General features: G+C 44.1%; 1 protein-coding gene across 1 annotated transcript in view; it reads right to left on the bottom strand.

Moving 5' to 3' along the window:
* ABTB2 (ankyrin repeat and BTB domain containing 2) overlaps positions 1-23,964 on the bottom strand; it is a 111,771-nt gene that overhangs the window by 30,012 nt on the left and 57,795 nt on the right. The window contains exons 2-3 of the mRNA XM_005531772.3: positions 9,002-9,148; positions 6,239-6,449 (exon numbers count right to left, since the gene is read on the bottom strand). Of these exons, the coding sequence (XP_005531829.1) occupies positions 6,239-6,449; positions 9,002-9,148 (358 nt within the window). The remainder of the gene's footprint in view (positions 1-6,238; positions 6,450-9,001; positions 9,149-23,964) is intronic.

Here is a 23,964-nt window from a genome sequence, read left to right as displayed (position 1 = left end):
TCCCTGTATTTAATCACTATATTCCTATCAAAACACCTCTGAGGGAAAGAATAAAATCAATGGACTGTGGCATAGGGATGAGGCTGGAATGTGTGGACACATCTTTCTGTTGACTTCAGGGATACTCTGAGTGGATTTAAGTACTGTTAAATTCTGCATGGTCACAGCATTTTGCTCTCTCAAGGCAAATGACTGGATCAGGTTCTGCTTTTATTATTCCTGTCCACCTGTTTTTGAGTGATGAGGCAGCTGCAGACAGAATGGAAAGATACTCAGACCTCTCAGACAAGAGACCCTAGAACTTGTTTTATTGCAGACCTTTTCAAGGGAACTAAGTGTATCAAGTTCTGCTCCTGATACTGCATGGAAACAAAAGGGTATGGCTGTAAAATAAAAGAATTCAGACATAAATACATTAAATTGGAATTAGGAAAGACTAGGCCACAGATAAATCTAAAAGACAGGCAATGATGGAGCTATGGCACTTAATAAAATTGCATAAACCTGCAGTTAAAAGGAGCAGAGGGGAAAAAAAGCTTCATGACCGATGAGTGAGAGTCTGGAAAGATCCATCTGGAGAAGAGATTTGTCCTGAAAAGCCTCAACCAGCTCTGAAAGCAGGGATTCCTCTCAGTGATGTTGAGGATGCAGCTCAAGCAAACACAGGTGTCAGCAGCAGGCTCTGCAGGTTATTCCTGATTTTCCTTCCTTTCCTGCCAGTTGAATGCCCATGCTATGCCAAGCAAGACTTTTTGGAGACAATTCCCGTTAATAATTGGGCTTTTAATATTCTCTTTAATCTGAATTAATATCTTCGCATAAATGTGATCCATGTGACTGAATCACTCCTATCTCAAGCAGTTCCAGAAGGAACATTTAGTTGTGGCAGGCAACACAGGGAAAGAACCCAGCAAACTATGAGGGAAGGAGCTGCAAACTCTAATTATTTTTAATGATGCACCTAGAAACCATTGAGTAAAAAGGAACTAAGTAGGATCCAAGTCATACTTTTTTAAAACATGAAATTTAGGAAATACAATGAGGAGACCTAAGGTCACTAGGGGTTAAAAACTACCCATGGCATAGGGGCCATCCATCCATCCATCCATCCATCCATCCATCCATCCATCCATCCTGCTTGGGTGGGATTTTGACAATCTACCAGGAAGAATTAATTTAGACCCAACTCTGGTATCTGTTCCAGCCTTGAACTTACTAAAGTAAGTTTAGATTACACACAAGACAAAAACTATGAACTGTTCCAGACAATGATTATTTAAATCAATAGCTCTGATGTTGGAAGAATAGAGTATGGGAGCAAATTGCACTGAAAAAGAGCATGAAAGGGCTACAATATTTCCTTCTGTAGCATTGATACATCTTCCTTCAGAATCAGATGCAGATTTTCACCCTTTGCCCATAAATAACATCTCAGAGCAGGCAGCGCTGGGAATACTCCACAGAGAAAACCCAAGCAGGCAGCTCAGCTCCTTCCTCTTCTGCCCAGCTAATGTGGCACAGAGGAGCCCTTTTTTTCTTCATGACTCTCCTGAAAAATATGGTTTGCATGTTTATCCTTTGGCTTTGGATCATGAGAGGTAACAGATGTAATGGGAAGGCTCCTGTTGGAAGCAGAAAACAAATTCAGGTCACTTTTGAGCCTGGTAGGTAAGAGCAGTCATTGAGCTGAAAGCAGGATGAGCAGCAGCCTTCCTAAAGGATTTTCTGTGACAAGGGAGAAACTGAGTGAGCCCAGGTTTGTTTACAAGCAGCAAATCTGGAGCCTGCACATGGCAAACCAAACTAAGCTTTCTCTTTTCTTACCAGGTGGCCCCTTGTACTCGGCTTCTTGCAGTTTTCCAGCTGAAGAGCTGTGAATTTCCTTTAAACTGACAAGCCCCAAAATTTCACTGCTGGCAGCTGACAAATCCTCCATCAGCTCTGGAATTTCCCCAACATTTTGCTGGATTTCCACTGACAGGCTCAACATGGGTACAGTCTGCAGGCTTCTGCAGATGTAAATTGTTTTATACTCCCTGATGTTTGGGATAAAATAATGCACCAGCAAACTCAGACAACATGTAAAACTTGGCACTGCTGTAGCAGGGACAGCTTGGGAGGGCCTGACATGGCTGGATCGACAGGCACTGATGGACAAGCCTCAAATTAGCTCCACAACGTCCTACAGACCAACAGTACTGACAACAGACAAAAATTTAGAGTTTTTTTTAATATGGCACTGGAAGGGGAGGAAGCCCAGCCTACCCGAACCCACAGATAATCAGCTAAACAAGGAAGCAGGATCCAACTTTTTTGCCCGTTCTTAGGTATTAGATCATGCTGACTTTCCAGCAATAAATGCTGCAGGCAGATGATAACTAAAAAGAGACAGGATGAGGGCAGTCAGTCCCAATGTTAAGGTTGGACCACTATGCTGGCCAAGTAATTAACCCAGGGCAGAGCAGTCCATTCAGCAGTAAAATGAGCCTAAATACTGATCTCGATTTGGGCTCTGTGGGAGCTGACAAATACTCCCCAAGATAAGCATCATTGCAAGAGCATTCCTGCCTTGACACACCATTAAAAATAAAACAAAAGCTTTATATCACACTTGGGGAAAAGTGAAAAAGGAGAAAGGAACTTCGTTTACCTTTGAATGGCTCTTTTCAAGTCACAGTATCCCAAACAATCCCAGCAAACATGCTCTGGGACATGAGCTCACTGCTGCAGGAGCGTTCCCAAGCTCAGCCTGCCTGACATAAGCAATGGGAGAAATCCCAGAGCAGGAACGAAGTGAAGAAAGCAGAAGTGCCACGTGCCTGGTCCAAAACCGCATCGTCTGACCCCTGACACAACACAGACTAGGATCTCATGAAAAATAAAAGTATCTTATTGCCCAGCAGAGCCCTTTTTTGCAGCAGCAGCAGACAGAACTCTGCTGACACGGAAAAGCTCTGAGCCTCCGGGCACTCAGGTGTATCCTCACTGAGCTTGTGCTCACCTCAGGGTCTAATTCCTTTGCCAAAATATTGCACAAGTGGCACTCTGTGTTTGCAAAACGCTTCCTCAGGTGTCCTGTGTGACCCCAAACAGCAGATGGTTTATTGTCTGTGCAGCAAAGAAGGTCATTCTGGGGTTCTAAGTGGGCCATGGCTTGGCTGCACAGTGAGCAGCTGCATTCACTTTGGAAATGTTTCATGTTTTGCCTAAAATACTTGAGTGCTTTCTAATTCTGCCTCCTCTACTCCTCCTGCTTCAACACCTTCACCTGAAGGTGCCAGAAGCAAACATCACCAACCCACAAACTCTGCAGAGTTTCAGGTTATTTGATATCCCAAACCATCCACACACTCCAGAGAGCTCTAGAGATGACTCCATCCACCCCACTGCTGCAGCTCTCTCCAGCTTCCTCACCTCAGGTCTTTTGCCAAGGTGTTTAGCATGGATAAAAACCCACTTGTGTAGGTTGAAATTGGCTCTGTTCACCGGGGTGCCTCAAATCTGCAAGTGTGTCTGTTTTCATACCTTCTGCAATTTGCTGCAGGGTAAGTGCAGAAGCTCAGCTAGGCTTTTAAAAGCCCTTCTTGGCACATGACAGCCTCTATTAGGCACGGTTTCAGAACTGAGTCCTAGGCTTGCCTTCATGCTGAAGTCAAGACCTTCCAGACCCTACAGTGCTATGATTTTCACAGCACTTGGCATCACAGCGTGACACACAGAAAGCCAAAATGAACAGCAGATTGTGTCTGTGGCTGTGGATGAACAACTGCAGCTCCTTCCACTGAATCGGCGTGTCTCATGGATCTTCCCCAAAATCAAGTCTTACCAAGTCTGCAGCTGTAACAGCCATCCCTCTCTTCGCTGAATTTCATATCAATATATTTACAGATTTAGGCAGGAGTGTGAGGACTGAAGCACAAGCAAAAGCAGAACAGGTCAGCGTTACTGTCCTTGCTCGTGACTGGGATTTTTCCAGCAGAAAGCAAGCTGGGATGGCAGAGCACAGAACACGTGGATTCCAGAAAGTGAGCACAGACACACAAAAGAGCAGTGCCCAGTTTGCAGCTGATTTAGCACAGCTCAGGGAAGAATAAAAGAACTGGGCTGCACAGCCTTGACAAGTCACATTAGGTGAATCAGTGCCCTCGTGTCTCACAACACGACTCCGGCATCTAGCATGCAGCCTTGGCTGCCTCTCCTCTTCAGCCAGGAGAGAGCAAAGCACCTCCTCTGCAAAGCACTGCCAGAAGGTTTCATCCCCCTGCCTGTGCTAGATTTGTACCCAGAGCTCAGGACAGTGAGGTACAAACACATCCTGCAACAAACAAAATGTAGAGTTGGATGGGCAGTATTAATTTCATTTCCAGCTTCCATAAAATTTTCAAAGCCAGTCCTTTAAGTGCTCAGGTTGTTTTCTTTTTGTTTTTTTCGTAATGTCAGTTTTTGCTCCATTTTAATATATCCTCTTTAATTTCCTTTACAGCTAAGTACTGGTCAGAAAAAATGGCAGAAATTTCCCTTACCCCAGCTGTTGTAGGATCTAGTGCGGATTTCAAAACAGAATAGAGCTGCAGCCTGCGTTCCAAAATAACTCTGGTGAACCATGTGAAACGCATTGTTTGGGAGCAATTGGAGAGATAACTGCTCTCCTGATTTAACTCATTTATTATCCCCAGTGTACAAAACAAGTAGCTGCAGTAACATCATTACACTGAGAGCACTGAAAAGAACACAAAATAGAAAGCCTAATCTACATTTCTGATACTAGCTGTTCAGCAGCCTCAGCTGTACCACTGTGGGAACCAGTGGCGCAACTTTACACAATCTGGCCGCATGAAAACTTTTTTTTTTGCACAGTGTGCAAAATAAACAGCCTTGCACTAGGTAGCAATATCCTTGATTAAGGTTAGTGAGCCCAAAAAACTGAGCCACCAGTGGGGCTGAGGTGTGCAGCCATTCTTCTTTGTACTCCTATTTTATTCAACTTAGCTCCTCCTGATTCTTCGTATCTGTACATCATTTCCCTCTCTTTGAAGAGTTCTGCTCTTTTTGAAAAGATTTCAGGGGTGGATCAAACAGAAAGGCAACCTTTTTTTACTTCTGTAATTAATTATTTGTGTGTTACTACAACTTCATACAGATTTCAGAAGCTGGGGCTGAGTACAGTAAAGCCCCAAGGTGGGAAGAAGAAACCATGTTATTTACAAAACTGCAGATATTCTCCTTTCCCTGCTCACCTGTCCAACAAGCATTTTGCTTTTTTGTTTTATGAGTATGGCCTCAATACATCGATAAAGCAGGAAACTTCCCAGCCACAAGCTGCTTTTGGGAAGGGGCACAATAGAGCCTTCCCTCAGCCTGATGTCCAGCAGGCTAAAAAGACATTGAAAAAGCAAGTGAGAATAAATAATGGATAACCAGAAAACAGAACTTCCCATTTAAGATTTCTGAAATGAACAGAAACATGGATGTGCACTTGAAGTGGGATAAAAAATTTGCAGTGGCCTGGGTCTCCCTACAGAATGCAACTGGGGAGCAGGAGCTGCCTGACCTGCCCAGGAACTCAGCTCTGAGGGCTCCTCAGCTCTCCTGTGCCACCAGCCTGTCAGGCAGCCTGCCAAGGAGCTGGGCAGGAAGGAAACCAGGGAGGCTTCCAAGAGAAAAAACATCCCACTGGAAAATTTCTGACTGCTCTAATAATGGCCCTACTTTGAGAGTCGGTTATGGAGCTGGCAGAAGGCAGGGAGACCCACTGCCTTCCCTGGCTAGCTCTTGGCTTCCTATAGAAATTTCTTTCTACTCCAGACACACAGCACCAACCGAAGTAATCCTCAAGTAGGATGTTCATAAATCCCCTGAACCCTCCCTGCAGCAAACAGCGTTGCTTTTTCCCACAACGATGACAATTGTTAATTGGCACCATTCAGGAGGTAACATTTTCTTTGGGAAGGCCTTTCCCGCTTTAGGCAACCACATGTACTTTTGGCAAGGTCTCCAGACAAGCCCTGTTGGCAGCACACAGCCTTGTGCCTCGCTCGGAAAGACTGCACGAAAAAACAGCTCACTTTCCAGCTCCAATTCCAAGGCTTCACAAACTTGGCAGGGTGACAACCTAATCTGGCCTGGCTGCAGGAATAACTGATGCCTCATAGGTAGCATCCCACAAAACTGCCCTGGAAATCCAACAGAAGGAGCCCTTTCAGCCTGCTCCGTCCCCACTCCCAGCTCACCGACCTACCGCTCATTGCTCAGCGTCATCCTCGGAGGGTCCAGGTTGGGATTCTCCATGGACTCCATTTGGGGACAGCGTAGGAAGTAGTAGAGGGTGTGGAGGGCATCAGGGGACCAGGAGATGGGCTGCTGCTGCCGGGTTTGCCGGACAGGGCTCATGCCGGGCCGGATGGTGTTCAGGCACTGCATGTGGTGCATGGCTCGTGAGACCAAATCACCTGTGCACACACACACACACACGCACAGAGAAAACACAAAATCATCTCTTTATTAGTCACCCACAGTGCTTTTAATCATGCTTTTTGAACAAATCAAAGCTCTCACAGCTCAGAGGAATGCTTGCTGGGTGCTCAGAACCTCCCCCACAAAGGCAGAGGGCGTCCTGTCCCTCAGGCTGCCACTCGGCAGCACTTTCAAATACCAAGTTATCAGTTAGAAAACTTGAAGTGAAACACCTCTCAGTTACCACACATTCTTTACAGTGAGTTTGCTGGTTTACTGCTGGTTTTCTCCTCTTTCCACCCACAAATACCAAAATTTTTTGCCAGCCTACAAAGAATACTGATGTCTTTGTGAAATGTCCTCTGCCCAACCTGGGAGCGACAGTTTCACAAGGCACAGTCAGTAGCACCAATACTTCAGTCTCATTTTTGTTAGGAGGTTGCTCTCATTTCTTCCAACTGGGTCATGCTGTTCTACCCTCCTGCCCAGGCACTTGAGACAAATTAGTGACATTATGTTCAAGACAGAAACCCCTTCTTTGAGGGGTCTGCTGCTCCCATTCTCACTCTAGCTGCAGGTTTCTCCAGAATGGCAAGACCTGACTCTCTTATTAAAAAGCCAGTCTTTATCAATGCTGGCTGGCTCAAGCTGTGTCAGAAATTTGTCCCTCAGCATTATAAGAAGCTCGATCCAGGAGGTCTCTGGGCTTCTCTTGGTTTTTGAACTCAAGCCAAGCTGCCTCTGTGTTGGAGTATGGTGGACCTGAGGAGGCCTGGAAGACGGTGACCTGGATCACACAGTTGCACGCAGAATTTTAGGACTGCAGATTTTTAAAAAGTTCCCAGAGCAATGACCCCAAAACTGGTCTTTTTGCAATAAGCTTGCTTTAGGCACAACCCTGTTTAATCTCCTGTTGTGGTACATTACAAACTCCAAAAAACTTTCAAATCTTCATCTTTGACTAGTGTGACTACCAACCAGTGAGCTGAATTATTACTATACTTAGCTAGGATCTGTTTTTTCCTTGGGAGAATCTCTGCTGCTTTATGCTTTACAGTCCCCTCAAACTCTCACAGGAAACATTGCTCTATTGTGTCCAAAAGTTACAATACTGGGAAAGGATGGAACCAAAATAGTCGCCCCATCACAAAGCTGGCTCCTGGGAAAGCGCCCTGAGTTTAGCGGTGCCACATATGCATCAGCAACACCTTCCTCTGAAATTCTTGGGAAGTTATTATTTGTTCATTTCTATCTAAAAGCAATACACTAAATTTGCCAGCCAGAACCCCTGGGGTTCTACCGTTACACTGGAGAAAGCCCCACAAAGCTACTGTAGGTCTAAACATGACATTTTTAGTAGTTCAGACCAATGGGGTATTAAAAATCTCAGCTTGTAGTCTAAAGCCGTGCCACTCCTTTGTTGTACAGCGCATTCAGCTTTAAGGACCCACTTCAGAATAATAAAAAAATCCCTCTAACAACTCTGCCTTTCCACTTCAGTAGCTCCAGGATCCGCACGTTTTACGAGAGCATCACGGATCCTCCAATGCTGGTGCTAACACAGAAGTCGGCACAGTTTATAGCAGAAATGCATCTGGAATTCAAATTTTCAGCTCAGAATAACGTTCCTTCTCCCTTGCACACTCACTCTATTTTTCTGGCATTGGGCAGCAATGTTAAAAAAAAAAAAAGCAACTATATCAGGAGAGCCATTCACTGGATGTACTGACCAAGTTGGCCAGACAGGGATGGGGGAAGAGGGAGAGAGGAAGCTGTATTCAGTCTCAGGCCCTTGCTACAAATGTTCTCTTGTGTTCCAGGATAAATAGAGGTGTGTTGAAGGAATTCGAAAACCTCAAACTACGGCAGGTTGCAAAATAAATGGTGAAACATACAAACTCCTTACTGGCCCTGGCGTTCATTAGCATTCAGATGGTGCAGGCTAAGAAAGTGATGCCAGCAGAAATGCTGCAAGGGGAGAAGCAGACCAGGAAAACACAAATCATTTTTGTTTACTTTAAAGGGGCTTTGTGAGTACTCTAGGAATGGAACCTTTCATTTGGTCAGCATAACAAAAAAGGGGGTTGAACAAGTTTTGTTACTAGAGTGCTCTCAGATTTTCTTTATCCTTTGCTTTTTGTTTTTTAAGTAACCAAAAAGCTTTTCTGTGAATATCCCAGACATCTCCACTGCAGAAACACTAACAAAGAGAACCCTCTTTGCTGTTTGAGGGAGGTTTGCTGTGCTCCACAAATGCATAGGAGAGCATCCAGAGGCATCTAGACAGGAGAGGATCTAGCTCTAACATCTCTACCCCCTCAAAAAAAAAAAAGGCACCTCTCCAGGCGAATTAGACATAAAGCAGACTAATGAAACCAGCTGATTTTCATAAACAGCACCACCATACAATTAAAGCTCACCCAACATTAAACACTGCTCATGCTGCCAACAGTGAGTGGCAGCACTCCTGCTTGCCCCTCAGCAGTGGAGGGATGGGCTCTCCTGCTCTGCTGGAAGAATCCCATGGTGTTTTACATCCCAAACTTACTCAGTTCCGAGATGCTCCCAACACACGTGGCCAGCAGGGACTGCTCCAGGGTCCGGAGTTCCAGCTGGGCATAGGCGTCGGCCCTTCCATCGCTGCACACTGAGCCGTCGTGGTAGGGGCTGAAGTAGGCAGGGAGGGACAGCACACCTGGGGCAGAGCACACAGCACACCTCTTACAAATCAGCCTACACGTGTGGAAAAGCAAATCCCTCCAGGAGGGACACAGAACTCGCACCTTTCCCCAGAAATTTTTGAACAGTTCAAAGGAAATCATGAACACCACTGGAATGGCTGAAACAGGCTCCAGGGAATAAAGCTGGATGTTCCTACAGCCTTTCAGAGCTGGAAACAAACTGCATTCGAGATAAAACTACATTAAAAGCTTTGGTTAAGTCTCTACTCTTGTTTATACAACAACTGGGCCACGCACGCATGGCTTGCTGCTGAACAGCTGTATGCAGATCCCCAGATAGAAGGGCCTGATCTGGAGAGATGTGGAGTATAGCCTGGAGTCCACCCCAGCCCTGCAAGCCTGCAAACAAAACCACGGGCTGTGCCAGTCCTTTGAACCTGCCATGCAGTTTCAGGTGCTCAGCCTGTGGTTTCTGCATGTGCACGCCTCTGGATGCGCCAAGTGACGCCCAGGAGTTCTGAGGTTGCCTGTATTTTCATCTCTGTAAATGACCCCTGTGTAAGAGAGAGAGAGATTAGGAAGATAATTACACTGCACACACGTGTTTACCACACACATCTCCTCTCCATCAGTACAAACGCACAGGAACTGATTGTTCTGTGTGGCACAGAGAAAAGGGGGAATGTGACCTCTGGAGAGGATGTGAGGCATGGAGCAGGGTGTGTGACAGAGGCTGGGCTGGAAGAGCTGCCCTGTCCAGTGGCACCCTGGGGTAGATCTGGTGCCACTGCATCCACAGGGCAGGTGGACTCCAAAAAGCCACCTGCAGTCACTTGGCCATTGTTCCTGTGCCCTCACTACTGCCCCATTTTTAATTACAGATCCATCCCACAATTCCAGCAGCCCCTCCTGGCCCAAATTTTCACTGATTCCAGACAAGGCCACTCAGAGCAGCCAGGACTGCCTGTGCTCTTAGCCTGCTGCATCCTGTACTTCTGATTTTTAACTCTGATCCACAGCAATACAGTTCAGCTCAGACCCACATTTCCTTCCACCCTCACTTCCCGACCCTGGGTCAGGCTGGGATGTGGAGATCCTTTACTCCTGTAGCAGTGACCTCCTGTCACATAGGTGCTGAGTATTGTTGCCCAACAAAACCCTACAGCTCATAGTGCAAGACCCTTTGTTTCTTTGTCTTGATGTTTTCTTTTGAGATTTTATGCTGGATTGATCTCTCCTACCCTTTTCACATCCTCTTTGCATCCTGCTTTGTGGCAAAGCCAAGGGCTGCATCAAAAACTTCCTGGACATGATGAGAATAAGGGAATGATTTATCCTGTTGTGCTTCTTTACTGTACATCACTGTTAGTTAATGGAGAACGCTCTGCCAATGCCCTCTTAACCTGAATAATTAGGAAGTTGAGGCTTTAAGAGCTACCAGAAGCCACGCATGCAAACTAGGCTTTGCTTTTAAATACACTATACAGAACCTAAGCCACTTCCTTTTCCATGCCAAAGCTATGAAAGGATGTTTTAGAGACATATGGATTGAATTTATGGCAGAGGGAAAATGAAAACAGCCTGATTTGTCAAAACTTTCAAATAGAGGCACATAATTTTACAGAGGCGAAAACAGAAACTGGCAGCTCCACTGCTGAGCCCGGCAGAGGGAAAAAAATGGGGCACATTTTCTCTGCCAGCCACTTTCAGTTGGTTCTGTTTTCTAACAAGGAATTAAAAATAAAGATTTGCAGAACACTTTGGCTCACAAAAAGCAACAACATTTTCTCAGTTTTCCAGTTCACAGTTTGTCAGGTGGTGCAAGGAAACAGGGAGGATTTATTTACCTTTGGAAAAATGACTCATCCAAGACAGCTGTGGACAAGATTTATGCTGTCATCTGCCTTGGCACAGATGAGGAGCATCCTTTACACACCAGAGAGGAATAAGGAATTCACCAAGACTTTGGCCATGTACCAAGCCCAGTGATGCCACTGGGGATTTTCCCTGGCATTGGAGAGGGTGATGAACGACATAAGGATTCAAAGGCTCCCCACATCTGGCAGGTCTCCGTAGGTATGAGCAGGCTTGGGAATGAGGACGCAACTCCCAACACTGATTTTGAGACAGCAGGAAGCAAAACAGAAATGCACTCCACAATTATGCTACCCTGCAGCACCCTAATCAGGATTTCCTCTCTGATCTGCTTCCATTAACTCCACAGAGTGGGAAAAAAGCATCATTGTTGCTCCTCAGAGCAGAAATTCAGGCACAAGGACATCTGCAGTCAAGCTTTGCCCAGTGATGTTGTAAGTAGGAAAGGACTTAATCTTTAATACCAATTTAAAACCCCCTTTTTTGATAACAGGCAACTGCCTTGTGCTGATTATTTGTATCCCAAACTGTGGTTCTTGCTCTCCTGCTTCCCAAATCATGGAATTTTCAGTCAAAAGGTATTACAATGGTATAAACCATAGGGCAGTTTTTGTCTGGCATTCACACTCATGCATTTCTGTGTTAGTGGCAACACAGGTTCTAATCATGACTAGCAAGATAAGCAAAACTGCAATTGAAATAAATCAATCCACGTCAAAACACTCTCTGTTTGATATCCATCTTTATTTCCTGATTTTCCAAAGTGTGTTTTTCCCACAAAACAATGTGAAACAGCAGATAATTACTGTGCGAGAATGAACCACTTGGGCAGTTTTTTTTAAATTAAGATTTTAAGTATGGGATCCGAGCCCTGGTGGAGTTAAGGAGAGACTGTGAATTCAAATGTGGCTTAGCTCAAATCTCAGGAGCAGCAGGACCTCAGAAGTCACCTCTGGAATGGCCTGATTCTCAATTAAAGCATGGCTGGCTAACAATTTGTTCCTGATCTTTCCATAGCCTTTGAAACAGCAGCTGGAAATAAAATCATATTTATTCTGCCTCAGTTAAATATGAAACCTGTTCATGAGCACTTGCTGCCAATGCTCTTAAAAGGCAGTCACGACTGGGTGAATTCCAGTTAAACAGTTCCTTAAATTCAAATTATTCTGCTTGCCTAAAGAGTTTGAAATTGTTGTCCGTAATCTGATGCTTTTTAATAGCAACTGAAAATGTTTCCAGTCTGAGCAAGACCCAGGGAAAAGTCTGTTCACACTCCTGGACACCTTTCTGCTTTAAGAGGTGCAGCAGCTCTGTGGAGAGCTTTGGCTGTGAAGTGATGGCTCCCACGAGCAGGGCTGGGCAAAGCTCTTGTGTGGTTTCCAGCACGTGCTGGAACACCTCTGCTCTGGAGACAGGCTGGGAGAGCTGGGAATGTTCGACCTGGAGAAGGGAAGTGTCCAGGGAGAACCCAGGGGCTCCAAGAGAGCTGGAGAGTGGCATGGAGTGACAGCATAAAGCAATGGCCTTAAACCGAAGCAGAGTGGGTTTAAATGAGAAGGAAGTTTTTACTGTAAGGGTGGGGAGGCACAGGTTACCCCGAGAAGCCGTGGCTGCCCCTGGGAGTGTTCAAGGCCAGCCTCAACAGGACTTGGAGCAACCTAGTCTAGGGCAAGGTGTCCCTGCCTGTGACAGGGGGGTTGGAACTAAATTATCTTTAGAAGCCAAACCACTGCCTGATTCCATGATTCCCCAAGCTGGGCAGTCAACCCAGTTCCTCAAGCAGGACAATTCCTGTAATGAACCCCAGGTCCATCTCTGAATGTCCTCATAATTCAGAGGTTGGCATCAAGTTCTGCTCTTTTGATCTCAAGATACAGGTAAATGCAGACCTTTCCCTGAATTTTGCTCTGAGAATGGAATGTTTGACTTTCCAACTACCCATGGCCCCTTCATACCTCACAACATTTGCACGCCATGGTCATGCAAAGGGACTTGCCATCATTTTTTCCTTGTTGCATTGGTTTTCTCTGGGCTTTCTCCAGTCTGGACCCTTGATGCTGGCAGACAACTTCCTAGAGATTAACTCATCAGCCATTTGATGGCTTTCAAACACTTATATGATGTCTAGAGGTTAATATGGGGCCACTCACAAGTGGAAAAGGGCCAAGGAGTGTTGGCTGGAAAGCACTTGAATTCTGCTTGAATTCTGCTGTCTGGGATTCCTCATGGAAATTGCCCAGGGTACCGATTCCCTTATTTCAGAAATGCACTGGCTCTGCTCATGACAGATTAGGCAAAGAATCAGGAATATATCTAGGACAGGGATACACACCATAAACTACGGACACAGATAAACTGTGTTTTTAAAAAATAAACAAAGCAAAGTGTTTGGAACAATACAATGTGCTATTTATACCTAAACACTTCCATAAAACAAATCAGAACAGTAGGCAAAAAAAGCACCTATTTGGCCAAACCAACCAGAAAGCCCTTGGAAAATTCAAAATAATCTCTATACATTATAAATTGCTGCTAAAAGCCCCATGTGTGAAACCAGGAGTGCTGTCAGTATGCTTGAAAAATGCATTAGGAATCCAAGTAGGAATCCCTACACCAGTGTGCTTTTGAATGTTTGGTTTGGGATAAATTCCGCAAGAAACATTCCGGGGGGTGGGAATGACGGCTGATCCTTGTGAACTGAAATTTTGGAAGGCCAAAGTTTTGAAGGCAGACGGTGATGACCTGACTACACTGGAGTTGCCAAATCCCACCGATTCCAATGGAGCCGGGGGAAACCTCAGCCAACTGCAAGTGCAGTTCCCACGTTGGAACGTGGCCATGACATTGGGAAGGCTGTCACCTTGCACAAAGTCCTGCAATTCTTCATGGCCAGGAGCATTCAAGGCTCTCCTTGTTCTCCGTTCCCCGTTCTCCCACACAACACAATGCCCCGCAGTTCCCTCTTGCCAATCAGTTCCGAGTGTGGAGCACCAGCAGGAATTAATGCCAGTTCCTGGAGCTCTGTTTTCTCCTTGCTGACCTACTGCTGCTAGGAAAGCTCAACCCCTCTTTATTTTATGAAATGAGATAGGATCATTTTGACAGAACATAAACAAACCCCTCCAAAAAACAGCAACCAAAGTGTTCCTGATGGAGTTCCCTCAAAACCTAAACACATCAAGCTCTATAATCAACTGCAGCCATGCTATAGATGGTGAGAGAGGCTTGTGATCAGGGAGCAATGCATCTAATTGCTCACATATAGCAAAAGAGTGTGGCTTCTGCTAGAAAGCAGGCAGGCATCTCTCCCAGTTTGTCAGCAGCAAGAAAAATCAAAACCAGCTTCTTATATCTGCATCCACATTAAACAGCAATTCTGTAATTGGAAACAGGAGGAGAAGCAGAGGAGGGAGGAGCTTCAAGCAGGAGAGATTTTTAAATTTTCTGCAAGTGCTACACTGGATCTCTCCCGTCAAGAGCTGATGTCCTAAGGGGACACTTCTGAACACCTCAGAGTCACACAGCCCTCTAGCCCTTGGTCCTACTGCTCACAGAAACAATATCCTCCCCAAATTAACAAAATACAGTTTTCCCAGACTTCAGGAATGTTATCAGAGATGTGTTGCCTTCGTGCTCACGGTCTTCCTGTAGCTTAGTGTCAACAGACATTGCTTAAGTAAAGCACCAAAATACCCCAGGAGAGAGTTACAAAGCACTCTCAAAATTCACCACCCCTTTCTCCTGGAGTGCAGGTCACTGCAGCAACTGCAAGTCTAAAAAGCAGGGAAAGCCAAGGAGCTCACAGCAACACAGCCAGGAGCTCACAGCCAGGGAAAGGGCAGGACCCTATGGACCATCATCACTACGAATGCCTCCCTAGTCCTAGGAAACTCCCTGTGCCTGTCTTCATCCCACACATTTTGCCTCCCCCTTTTGCTATGAAAATGGTGGAATTGGCCAAAGGTAGGAAGTATCTGTATTCCATTTGAACCCAGCTGTGATATACGGGCTTGCAAATGACTATAAATGTAGGAGAAAGTCCTCGGTTTAATACCGAGTTAGAATTTACTGAGTCATTAATCCCACTTCCATATCCCTGTGGTCTTCCGGACAACCACTAACCTGGCCTGGCCCCAAGCACTTAATTGAACATAAGCACAAGGGCACATATCCTGGGCTTGCATTGTCATGACTGCCAAAAAGCACAGCACAATGACCATCATTCCCTTTTCCAAGATGAAGAAACACAGACAAAATGAAGTGAAGCAACCACAAAACTCCTGCACCAGAACCAGCACTTTGCAAAGCCCAAACTTCCCAGTTCAAAATCCCTGTGTGAAAGTGGCCAGCATAGAGCCATTGCTCCCTGTTCAAAATTTCCTGTTCAAATTCCCTGTATGAAACTGGCCAGCACAGAGCCATTGCTCCCACAACTGGAATCCAGAGATTGGAAATGAATGGAATAACTATGCGGCTTTAAGTCTAGCTTTGCAGAACTATGCTTCCTCTTTTATATGTCCTAATAAAAGGCCTTTGGGGATATAATCTGTAAATATAAACTGTAAATGCTTCCTACTATTACTGCTTCCTCCAACTACTTCTGAAGAGGAGTGTGTGTGCTCCTATGTCAACAAGTAGATCCCTGAAATTTGGCTGATCCTTTTGGAATTTTGTACAAGTGATTTTCCAGGCATTGGCTCTTCTATGCAGGGCCCAAGGGCAGGACAAGACCTACACTACACTGTAATATCAGTGTTAAAAAATCCACCAATTATCAATAAATTCATGTTTCCAGGACTCTTATTTTCAGGATCCAGTAAGGCACACTAAAGAGAAAACCCCATACTGGGTTAGAAATAACAATGAAAAAAACAAAAGTTTTATGACTAGTGGTATAAATAGATTAACACTGTGAAAGAAATACAAAACCAGAAACCTGTGCCAAAAAATTACTGTGGTCCAAGAGGCTGAAGACTCAGAATTCCCTACTTGTGTAAACCTCAACCAGTTTGATTAATCTCAGTGTCTCAGCCTGCTTATCTGGAAAATGAGAATATTGCTTCATTCCTGGTAAGGATAGTGTGACAGCAGCAGTGTTCTTGCTTAATTTCTCATCCTCAACTTACTCCTTCATGCTGCTCAACATTTAGCAGTGCCCCCATTTCCCGTATGTGTCAACAATACATTTTTTGCCCCTTACCAGCAGCCCTTTTTTCATTTACAAAGCCCTTTTTACCTACAAGAAAGCTCCCCAAAGACGCAGCTACTTCTGAGATGAAAGGACAGATATTGTGACAATATTTAACTGCACCTCAGTGGAGCTTATGACATCAGAAGAGAAGCTTTACCCAACTGTGAGAGGGTTAAGGAAAGCAAAATTATTTTAGCCCTGTAGAGTTGGATGTGGATACAATATTGGACAGTTATTCTGACAAACACAGAAGAAATACCATAAGAAATTATAAAGAAACAACATATATATAAGCAAGCTAAAAAAGTAAGCTTTGTTTTTGAAGAGGGAGTGAGGCATGACAGATAAGCAGTGGTAGGAGTAATTTAGTGGCACTGCTGTGGGGATTAGAAGGCTTAGGAAGAAGAGGGTTCTGCTTCCATTCCCTTGGAATTCCTTACAAGTCTCCAATTTAGGTGCTTTTACAGTAAAACTAGCTTCACTTGGTGTAAGCAGTGGGACTGCAGCAACTGCAGGCACCAGCTCAAGCCCTCATACCCTCCACAATACCCTCTTCTAATTCATTCCTTATTGTTCACTGTCCTTCCTGTAATCTGGCCTTTGAATCATGCCCAGTTCCCCAGATGTGCTCTGAGTAAGCTCTTTGTACATCCCATAATGACCTCTCTTTACTTGCCTTCAATTCTTCTATTTATACATCCCATGATCTGTATGCTTGCCAAACAAAGAGGATAGTAAATTTATATCCTCTGTCACTCCCAGTTCCTTTTCTTAGGGAATGTCAAGATGGTGAATCTGACCAGGACAGTACTCCAGAATAATCCAGTGCAATCCATTCCAACATATTCCAGAGGAATTTTTGGAAGAAATTTCTCCTGCATAGCAGCTTCTTCATACAGGTGAGTCCTTGGCCTGATAAAATCTACCCTCCTTAGCCCCTCCTGCCTGTTGCAAACCATTAAAATCAGATTTCAGAAAGCATGGTCACTTAATAATATACATCAAGACTACAATTACATCACTTAATGACTTAAAATATCAGAGTGTCATAAGAGCTGATTACTCTCAGTTTATTTTTAAAAAGCCATGAGGAAATAGGAACTCAGAAGTAACCAACTTACTGCTCCTAAAGGAATTTTTTAGGCAACTCAGGGACTGCCTCTTTTAGCTGTCAGCAACAACAGCTTGGGTTTTGTAAGGATGAAATATGCATCTGTCACTCAATATAAAATTGAAATTTTATCTAAGAGAAACACAGTGCAGTGCTGAGACCATGAAGTCTGACCTCAGGAGGGCAAGGCTTGGAGGCTCACCAGGATGAGCACATTCCTACCCTGCCCGCAGACAAGAATGATTCAGGTTTTGAGTCACCGGCCAGACAACACAAACTTGGGGCGGGTGCATGGTGAGCAGTTCACCATGAAAAAAGAGACAGCACCATAGTAGATTTGATACCTCCAGTTTAATCTTCAGTATTATTTCAGCACAGTAAATTGCTCACAGCAGCGTTTACGTGCATGAGTAATTCATGAATCTTAAGCTTTGTCATTTTTACCCCAGCTCTGCCAGCAGCCCAGTATTAGTGCAAGCTTTTGGGACAAGACAAACACAAAGCTCCACCATCCTGATAACAACGTTTGTGTCTGACAAGCACCATTAGGCAGGGTTTGCTCTTGAAGAGTATTTTGATAGCAGTAAAGACCAGCAGCCATTCTAGCCCAGGACAGAAGCTATGCCTCTCTTAATTTTCATTTCCACAAACAAACTATTGGAAGTATTTGGCAGTCTTTCCCCTCAATACAGCTGATTAGTCTCTTACTAATGACAGTATTTTGCAACTTTCTGCTTCCTCACATCAAAGCATCCCGGTGATCTTGTCAACAATGACCAATTGTTTAGACACTAAGAAGTGAAGCTGAGGAATTCCACTTCTCACCAACTGCTCAATTTTACTCTCGATCTTTGCAACACTTTAGCCCCTTTCTCGCATGGTGTGTGGTACTTAAGGACCATCTCACGCCATCTACATTAATGCCTGGCTTCCTTCCATGACGTCTTGCTCTGGCTGCAGCACCTATTTTACTCTCTGCTTCTGCATCTGAATTCCTCTTTCTCATCCCCCATCACCTCTTCACTGTCATCACACTTGCACTCAGGGTTCAGCCTTTTCAAGGTGCACCAGTCCCAAACGAGAGCAGATCCAATAGCTATTTTTCAAAGTGCCCTTTAGGGATGGCAACTCTGAAAGAATTTGGCACTATTTGTAAAGCTGGCAGGCAAAAAAAAAACTCCACCAAACAAACAACAACAACAACAACAAAAAAAAGCACCACAAAAAATCCCCAACTGTACTACAAGGCTCTGGCCTGTCTCACTGCACAAGTGCCAAGTGCATTTCAAAGTCTAAGTCTCTTGGTTGTAGCCATTTATAGTTTGTATAAAAAGCATAACTTGTACACTTCCATTAGAGCCCTAAATATAACTGCCCTGAGCAAGTACTCGCTGCTCAAACAGAGGACCTCTTTGAATTTTGCTTGCAAAAGAATGCTGCTGCCACTATATTATTTATAGACATTTACATTAAGATCTGAATACTTGGTCAGGAAAACTCTGATTAATGGATCCCCAGCATTGTTTTAAAACCATGAAGAAAACCAGTGTTTTTATTTTAAAACAGCAAATTTTTTGCATAAGCAAAAGCAGCAGTTCTCAGGATGGCCATGGTTCTTTGAAGAATTTGGAAACACTACTCCGTGTTCTGGGTTTTTAACACAGCATCTGTGTAGGGGATGAAAATTAGAATCCAAAGCTTGTATACACTTTGATATTTCAATCACACCTGTGCAGCAGATCCATAATGGATTCAAGCATTCAGCCCAATTGATTTTGACAGCGTGCTGTTGTCTCAGGGCATTCCTGCATGGGACTTCCCAGTTACCCCATTTCATAGCATGCAATTATTTTCCTGACACTTGGAACATTGTTATTTATAAAGGTGAAATGAAGAAAAAAAAAAAAACCAAACATTTTTCATCATTTCAGGCAAAATGATGGAAAAACAGGGAAAATTGCCTCACAGCAGAAGAAAATGAAATGAAAATGAAAGGTTTTTTTTAGAGCAAGATTCTTTAACTGACAAAAAAAATAGACAGCTGGAAAAAAGATCTTTATTTTAATGAACAATCATAGCATTACCTTTGTCCATAAAACTTCTGTAATCATTAAGGTACAAAATAAAATCCCTATTTCCTATTTTGTTGGCTCTATATTGTTCTAAATTGTGATTTTCTCTCTGAGGGCAACATGGAGCATCTCCACTGCTGTGAGGGAGAGATGCACAGCATGGAAGGACTTGAAAAGCAAAGGTCCATCCCACATAAATAATCCCATCCCACAGAAGTAATCACGTTTTGGATCCAGCTGTCTATCTGCAACCACTATATCCCAGCAATATTATTAGCTTTGATTATTGCCAAAGGAAAAAAAAAAAGGTATTAAAAGGCTTTTTAAATTTGTCATGGAATTAAACAAAAGGCAGAACCATGGCAGAGGCAGATTTGGGGAGGCTCAACTGTATAAGAATGCTTTTTTCTGTTCTTTTCACCAAATTACTGAAGTGACAGCTCGAATAAGAGACTGTTCTGTTAAAAAAGGACAAGCTGGTAAAGGCTAAAACTGGGCTGCCCTGCAGCTCCACTTATGGGTGGGAACAGACTGGAATAGGAGATAGGGAATATCACTTGGATCTGAAACAGAAACTTATTTGGAGTTCAAACTGTACTTTAGAACAATCTTTTTCCCCAAAATTGATACAATAATAACAGTGAAGGGAAAGGAGCACACAGAAGACTCAGAGAGGCTGGGAATAGATATATTGAGGAAGGATGGTGGAAAAGGAACAGGAAAAAAACCGAACAAACCAACCCCTAAACATTCCCTGATAGAAGAAATGAGTGAAAGAATGGGGGAGCCAATAAGAGCCAATTCTGCACCTTTACGTTGGAAATATTTTATTTATCCTAAAAATTCTTGAGGAACGTGTAAAACTCTCTATCCTTTAACCCCCAGTATCATTTGTCTCCCTTCCCCTCAACCCCATTCCCTGAGAAGCGGCACAACAAACAAAGGGTGATTGAGCAGAGCGGGACATGCCTTGGCTCTGTGCTGATGGAACTTGATACCCACTGTAGCTGTGTGGGCAAAGTCATTGAGCTTCCAATGCCCCTTCCCGGGCTAATTTCAAGATTACCATAATAAGATAAAAAAATAAACGACTCATTATTTTAACACCATGCATTGAAACCTAAAAGTTACTTGGGTTTGATCTGGTTTTTTTTGCTGTTTTATAGTTCTTCAGGGTAGAATAATCAGACAAACAGAAAAAATGTAGCAGTCTCCTCACTACCTATTTTTAAGATGATCTTCACCTTCCTGCCCCGTTCTTCCTAATAAATCACTGATTTACTGTTAGGGCCCTGCAGGCCCAACCACCGCTTCTTCATCTCAGTGGGAGCCAAATGATGATTGAGATGCCAATATATTAGGCTGGCCTGATTCAAAGCAGGGTAAGGAACAAAGCATTTGTGCAGAGCAAAGATAAATGAATATAAATCAAGTGCTAAGCCATTTTCTGTGATGGATTAGCACCTTTCTTTGACCCAATAATGTCAAGGGGTCTCCATGCTGACAGGAACTAATGTGGAAATCTGTGCTGTGTGAAGCCAGGAGGAATCCTGATCATCCAGCTGCACTGCTCTTCTGTTTGCATTTTGCTCTCACTCAGGTGTGAGTAATCCATCTCCTCCATCTCCCCTTGGGAAATGTCACTACAATGCCCACCAAAACTATCTCTAGAGTATAAAAGATTTCTTCTATCCTGACTTTCTGCCTGTAATCCCATTCTTACCACTAAACCAGCAGGTCATAGATGGTACCTAGGCAAGGACTGGATGGAAAAGCTTTCTCAGTATCTCACGGTCTGGGCTGGAAGGGATCATCTCAAGGAATCATCTTGTTCCAACCACGTTCACCTTCCACTATCCCAGGTTGCTCCAAGGCCTGTCCAACCTGGCCTGGAAAAATTCCAGGGAAAAGGAAGACGCAGCTTCCCTGGGCAACCTGTGCCAGGGCCTCCCCACCCTCACAGGGAAGAATTTCTTCCCAGTATGCCATTTAACCCTGCCCTCTGTCAGTGTGAATGCATTCCCCCCTGTCCTGTCACTTCAAGCCCCTGTCCAAAGTCTCTCTCAATCTTTCCTGCAGCTCCCTCCAGGTACTGGAAGCTGGAATTAGGTTACCCCAAGCCCCCTCCCTGGTATCTGGTGATGTTGCCAAAGTACAAAACTATACAAAGCCAGCAGCAAAAAGCAGATGTTTGGATCAAATCTGGCAACTGTGATTTTGCCAAAAACAAATGTGAGGAAAAAAAACTTAGTGTACACAGAGAAAACCAGTGGGAGTCAAGGCCAAACCTCTCAATTCTGGCCATGTGCAGTAGCTGAAGTTGTATTATACTAAACAGTGGTTAAAATGCACTGCATCACTGACTGATGGCAAAGCTTCAGGGTTTGGAAACACATCCGCATCCTGCAGCTATTGCAGCCTCCACCATTGGCATTTTCCAGATACAAAAGTTGAATAAGACTTGTCCAAAACAAGAAAAGAGCGATGTTTGTCCTCTGTTTGCAACACGATCCTGGACACTTGGCTCTGTAAAAACAAGGATTCTGTGCCTGGGCTGCTCTCGCAGCTCGCTCTGGATCTGGGTGCAGACAGCCTGGGATGCTCAGATCCTACAGGTGAGTGGCACTTGTTTAACCTGCTGGAGACTGAGTCACCTCTCACCCTCTCTGATGAAAGATCATCAATATTGTGTGCTCCAGGCTGGATTCCACCCTCGTGTCTCCACATTACACTGATAAGAGGCAATATCTCAGAGACCCAGGGCATTAAAAATGAGCTGAAGGTGCTCTCATTACCCACCTACATTGTTTTAAATTTCCAGTGAACTACATCCTAGGTGTGAAAGCCCTGCTCCTCTCTGTGCCAAGCTTTGTGTTCCTCGCCTCTGCTTTTGTCAAAGTTGGAATACTCTCCCTCAGCAGGCTCAGCTTTGGTTACATCAATTCCTTGCCCTAGCATAAGCACTGCATAAACATGTAAGTGCAAGTGCAGGCATAAAAGGGCAGTGGGGAAATGTTTGGGGGAAAAAAAGAACGGGTGAGACTGCAGCACCCCTGATTTAGTTCAACTTAAACCACCACAAAATCACACCCTGCCAGTCCCACCACATCTTGTAGAAATAACAGAAACTGCTGAAATGCTGAAAAAATCATGTATTACGTAAAACCCCTTAAATTTAATCTCTTCTGCTTTCAGAGAAAATACTAAAATACTTACTTCTAGAAGTCAGTAGAAAACTTTTCCACAGTTTTGGCATCCTGAAGCAAATGGAATTTGCCAAGTGCAAGAAGTTGTTTATAAGAAAAGAAACAGAGAACTGGAAGTGGTTCCAGAAAATTTATTATGACCCACCTGACTGCAGCCAAGAATATTACATCAGCCCAGATAGCCTGAGAACTGGAACAATATTGCTCTCAAATTAGCAAGTTGCTGGTACCACAGGCAGGGAGAAATGGTTTTGCAGGAGGTCTGGGTTCTCTCCACAGCTGTGATGGGCAAGGCTGCTTCTGAACTCACTCCCTGTGACCAGAAACAAAGGATTTCTTCTCTTTATTCCTGACATAGGTTGGTTGGTTGGCTTTGGAAATGGGGCTTGTTTTAAAAACATCTTTGTTACGGCAGTGAGCATCTCTTAGTGACACTTTCAGAACTTGCTGTACTTTGGTTCATGCTTTATTGGTTCATGCTGAAAGAGGGTTGACTACAAGGTAACTCCAGCCCAAAAGCCGCAGAACCCCTGATGCCGACGATGAGTTAGAATTAAGTGTAGTGCCACAGAGCCAAGAAATTCTGTGGTGCCATGTTCAAAAAAGGAAAGCACAGCACATGCAAAGAGGTTAGCTGGTACTAAGAGCATAATTAGAGAACACCTCTGCAATATTTAGACAACTTCCCTCCAAAATAAAACACAGCACTGAGACGTTACAACATGACAGCTCATCCAACAACCTTCTCTTCCTCTCCCACTGCAATCAAAGCCTGAGTGTTCCCCACTGCAGCTGCAGGGTGATGTCTCTCATTTAGCAGCACTGATAAATTACCTATTTTATGAGAGTCTAAGAAGCCAAGACTCATAAACTCTCTGATGGAGCTGGCATGACATCATTAATTCTGAAGCAGCATTATGGATGCCTTTTATCTTGAAGCATCTAAAAGAACTTTCTTATATATTAAACAAGGTAGTTCATCAGCAGTGCTTCCTGGAAAGAGGCTTTCTCTCCCTTCTTTTTCTCTCCCCTCACACTGGAGCATTCTGAGGAAAAAAGGTCTGAAACGAGGTTCTGCTTCTGAACATTCAGTTCTTACAATGGTGAATCCTCTTTAACAGCTCCAGCAATCTATTAATCTCTCACCAGAGTCAACACTCTGGGGCAAAAATATAATCACCTTTAATCCTTTTGGGCTGGGGAATGTTCCAGAATACAACCCTGAACCAAAATCATTTAATGTCTGAGCTAAAGCTTTCAGTACATCATCCCAGGATGAAGAGGCTCCCACCAAGTTATCAGCATATCCTGACCCAAAACCTCCATGAATACCCTGGGCACCCCTAGATGGAAAAATACCACTTAAGCATTGACT

The sequence above is a fragment of the Pseudopodoces humilis genome, chromosome 7 (genome assembly GCF_049639895.1).
Source record: "Pseudopodoces humilis isolate 2021_Gansu_Grassland_sample_001 chromosome 7, ASM4963989v1, whole genome shotgun sequence".
NCBI lineage: Eukaryota > Metazoa > Chordata > Aves > Passeriformes > Paridae > Pseudopodoces > Pseudopodoces humilis.
This window is presented reverse-complemented; position numbering and strand designations above follow the sequence as displayed.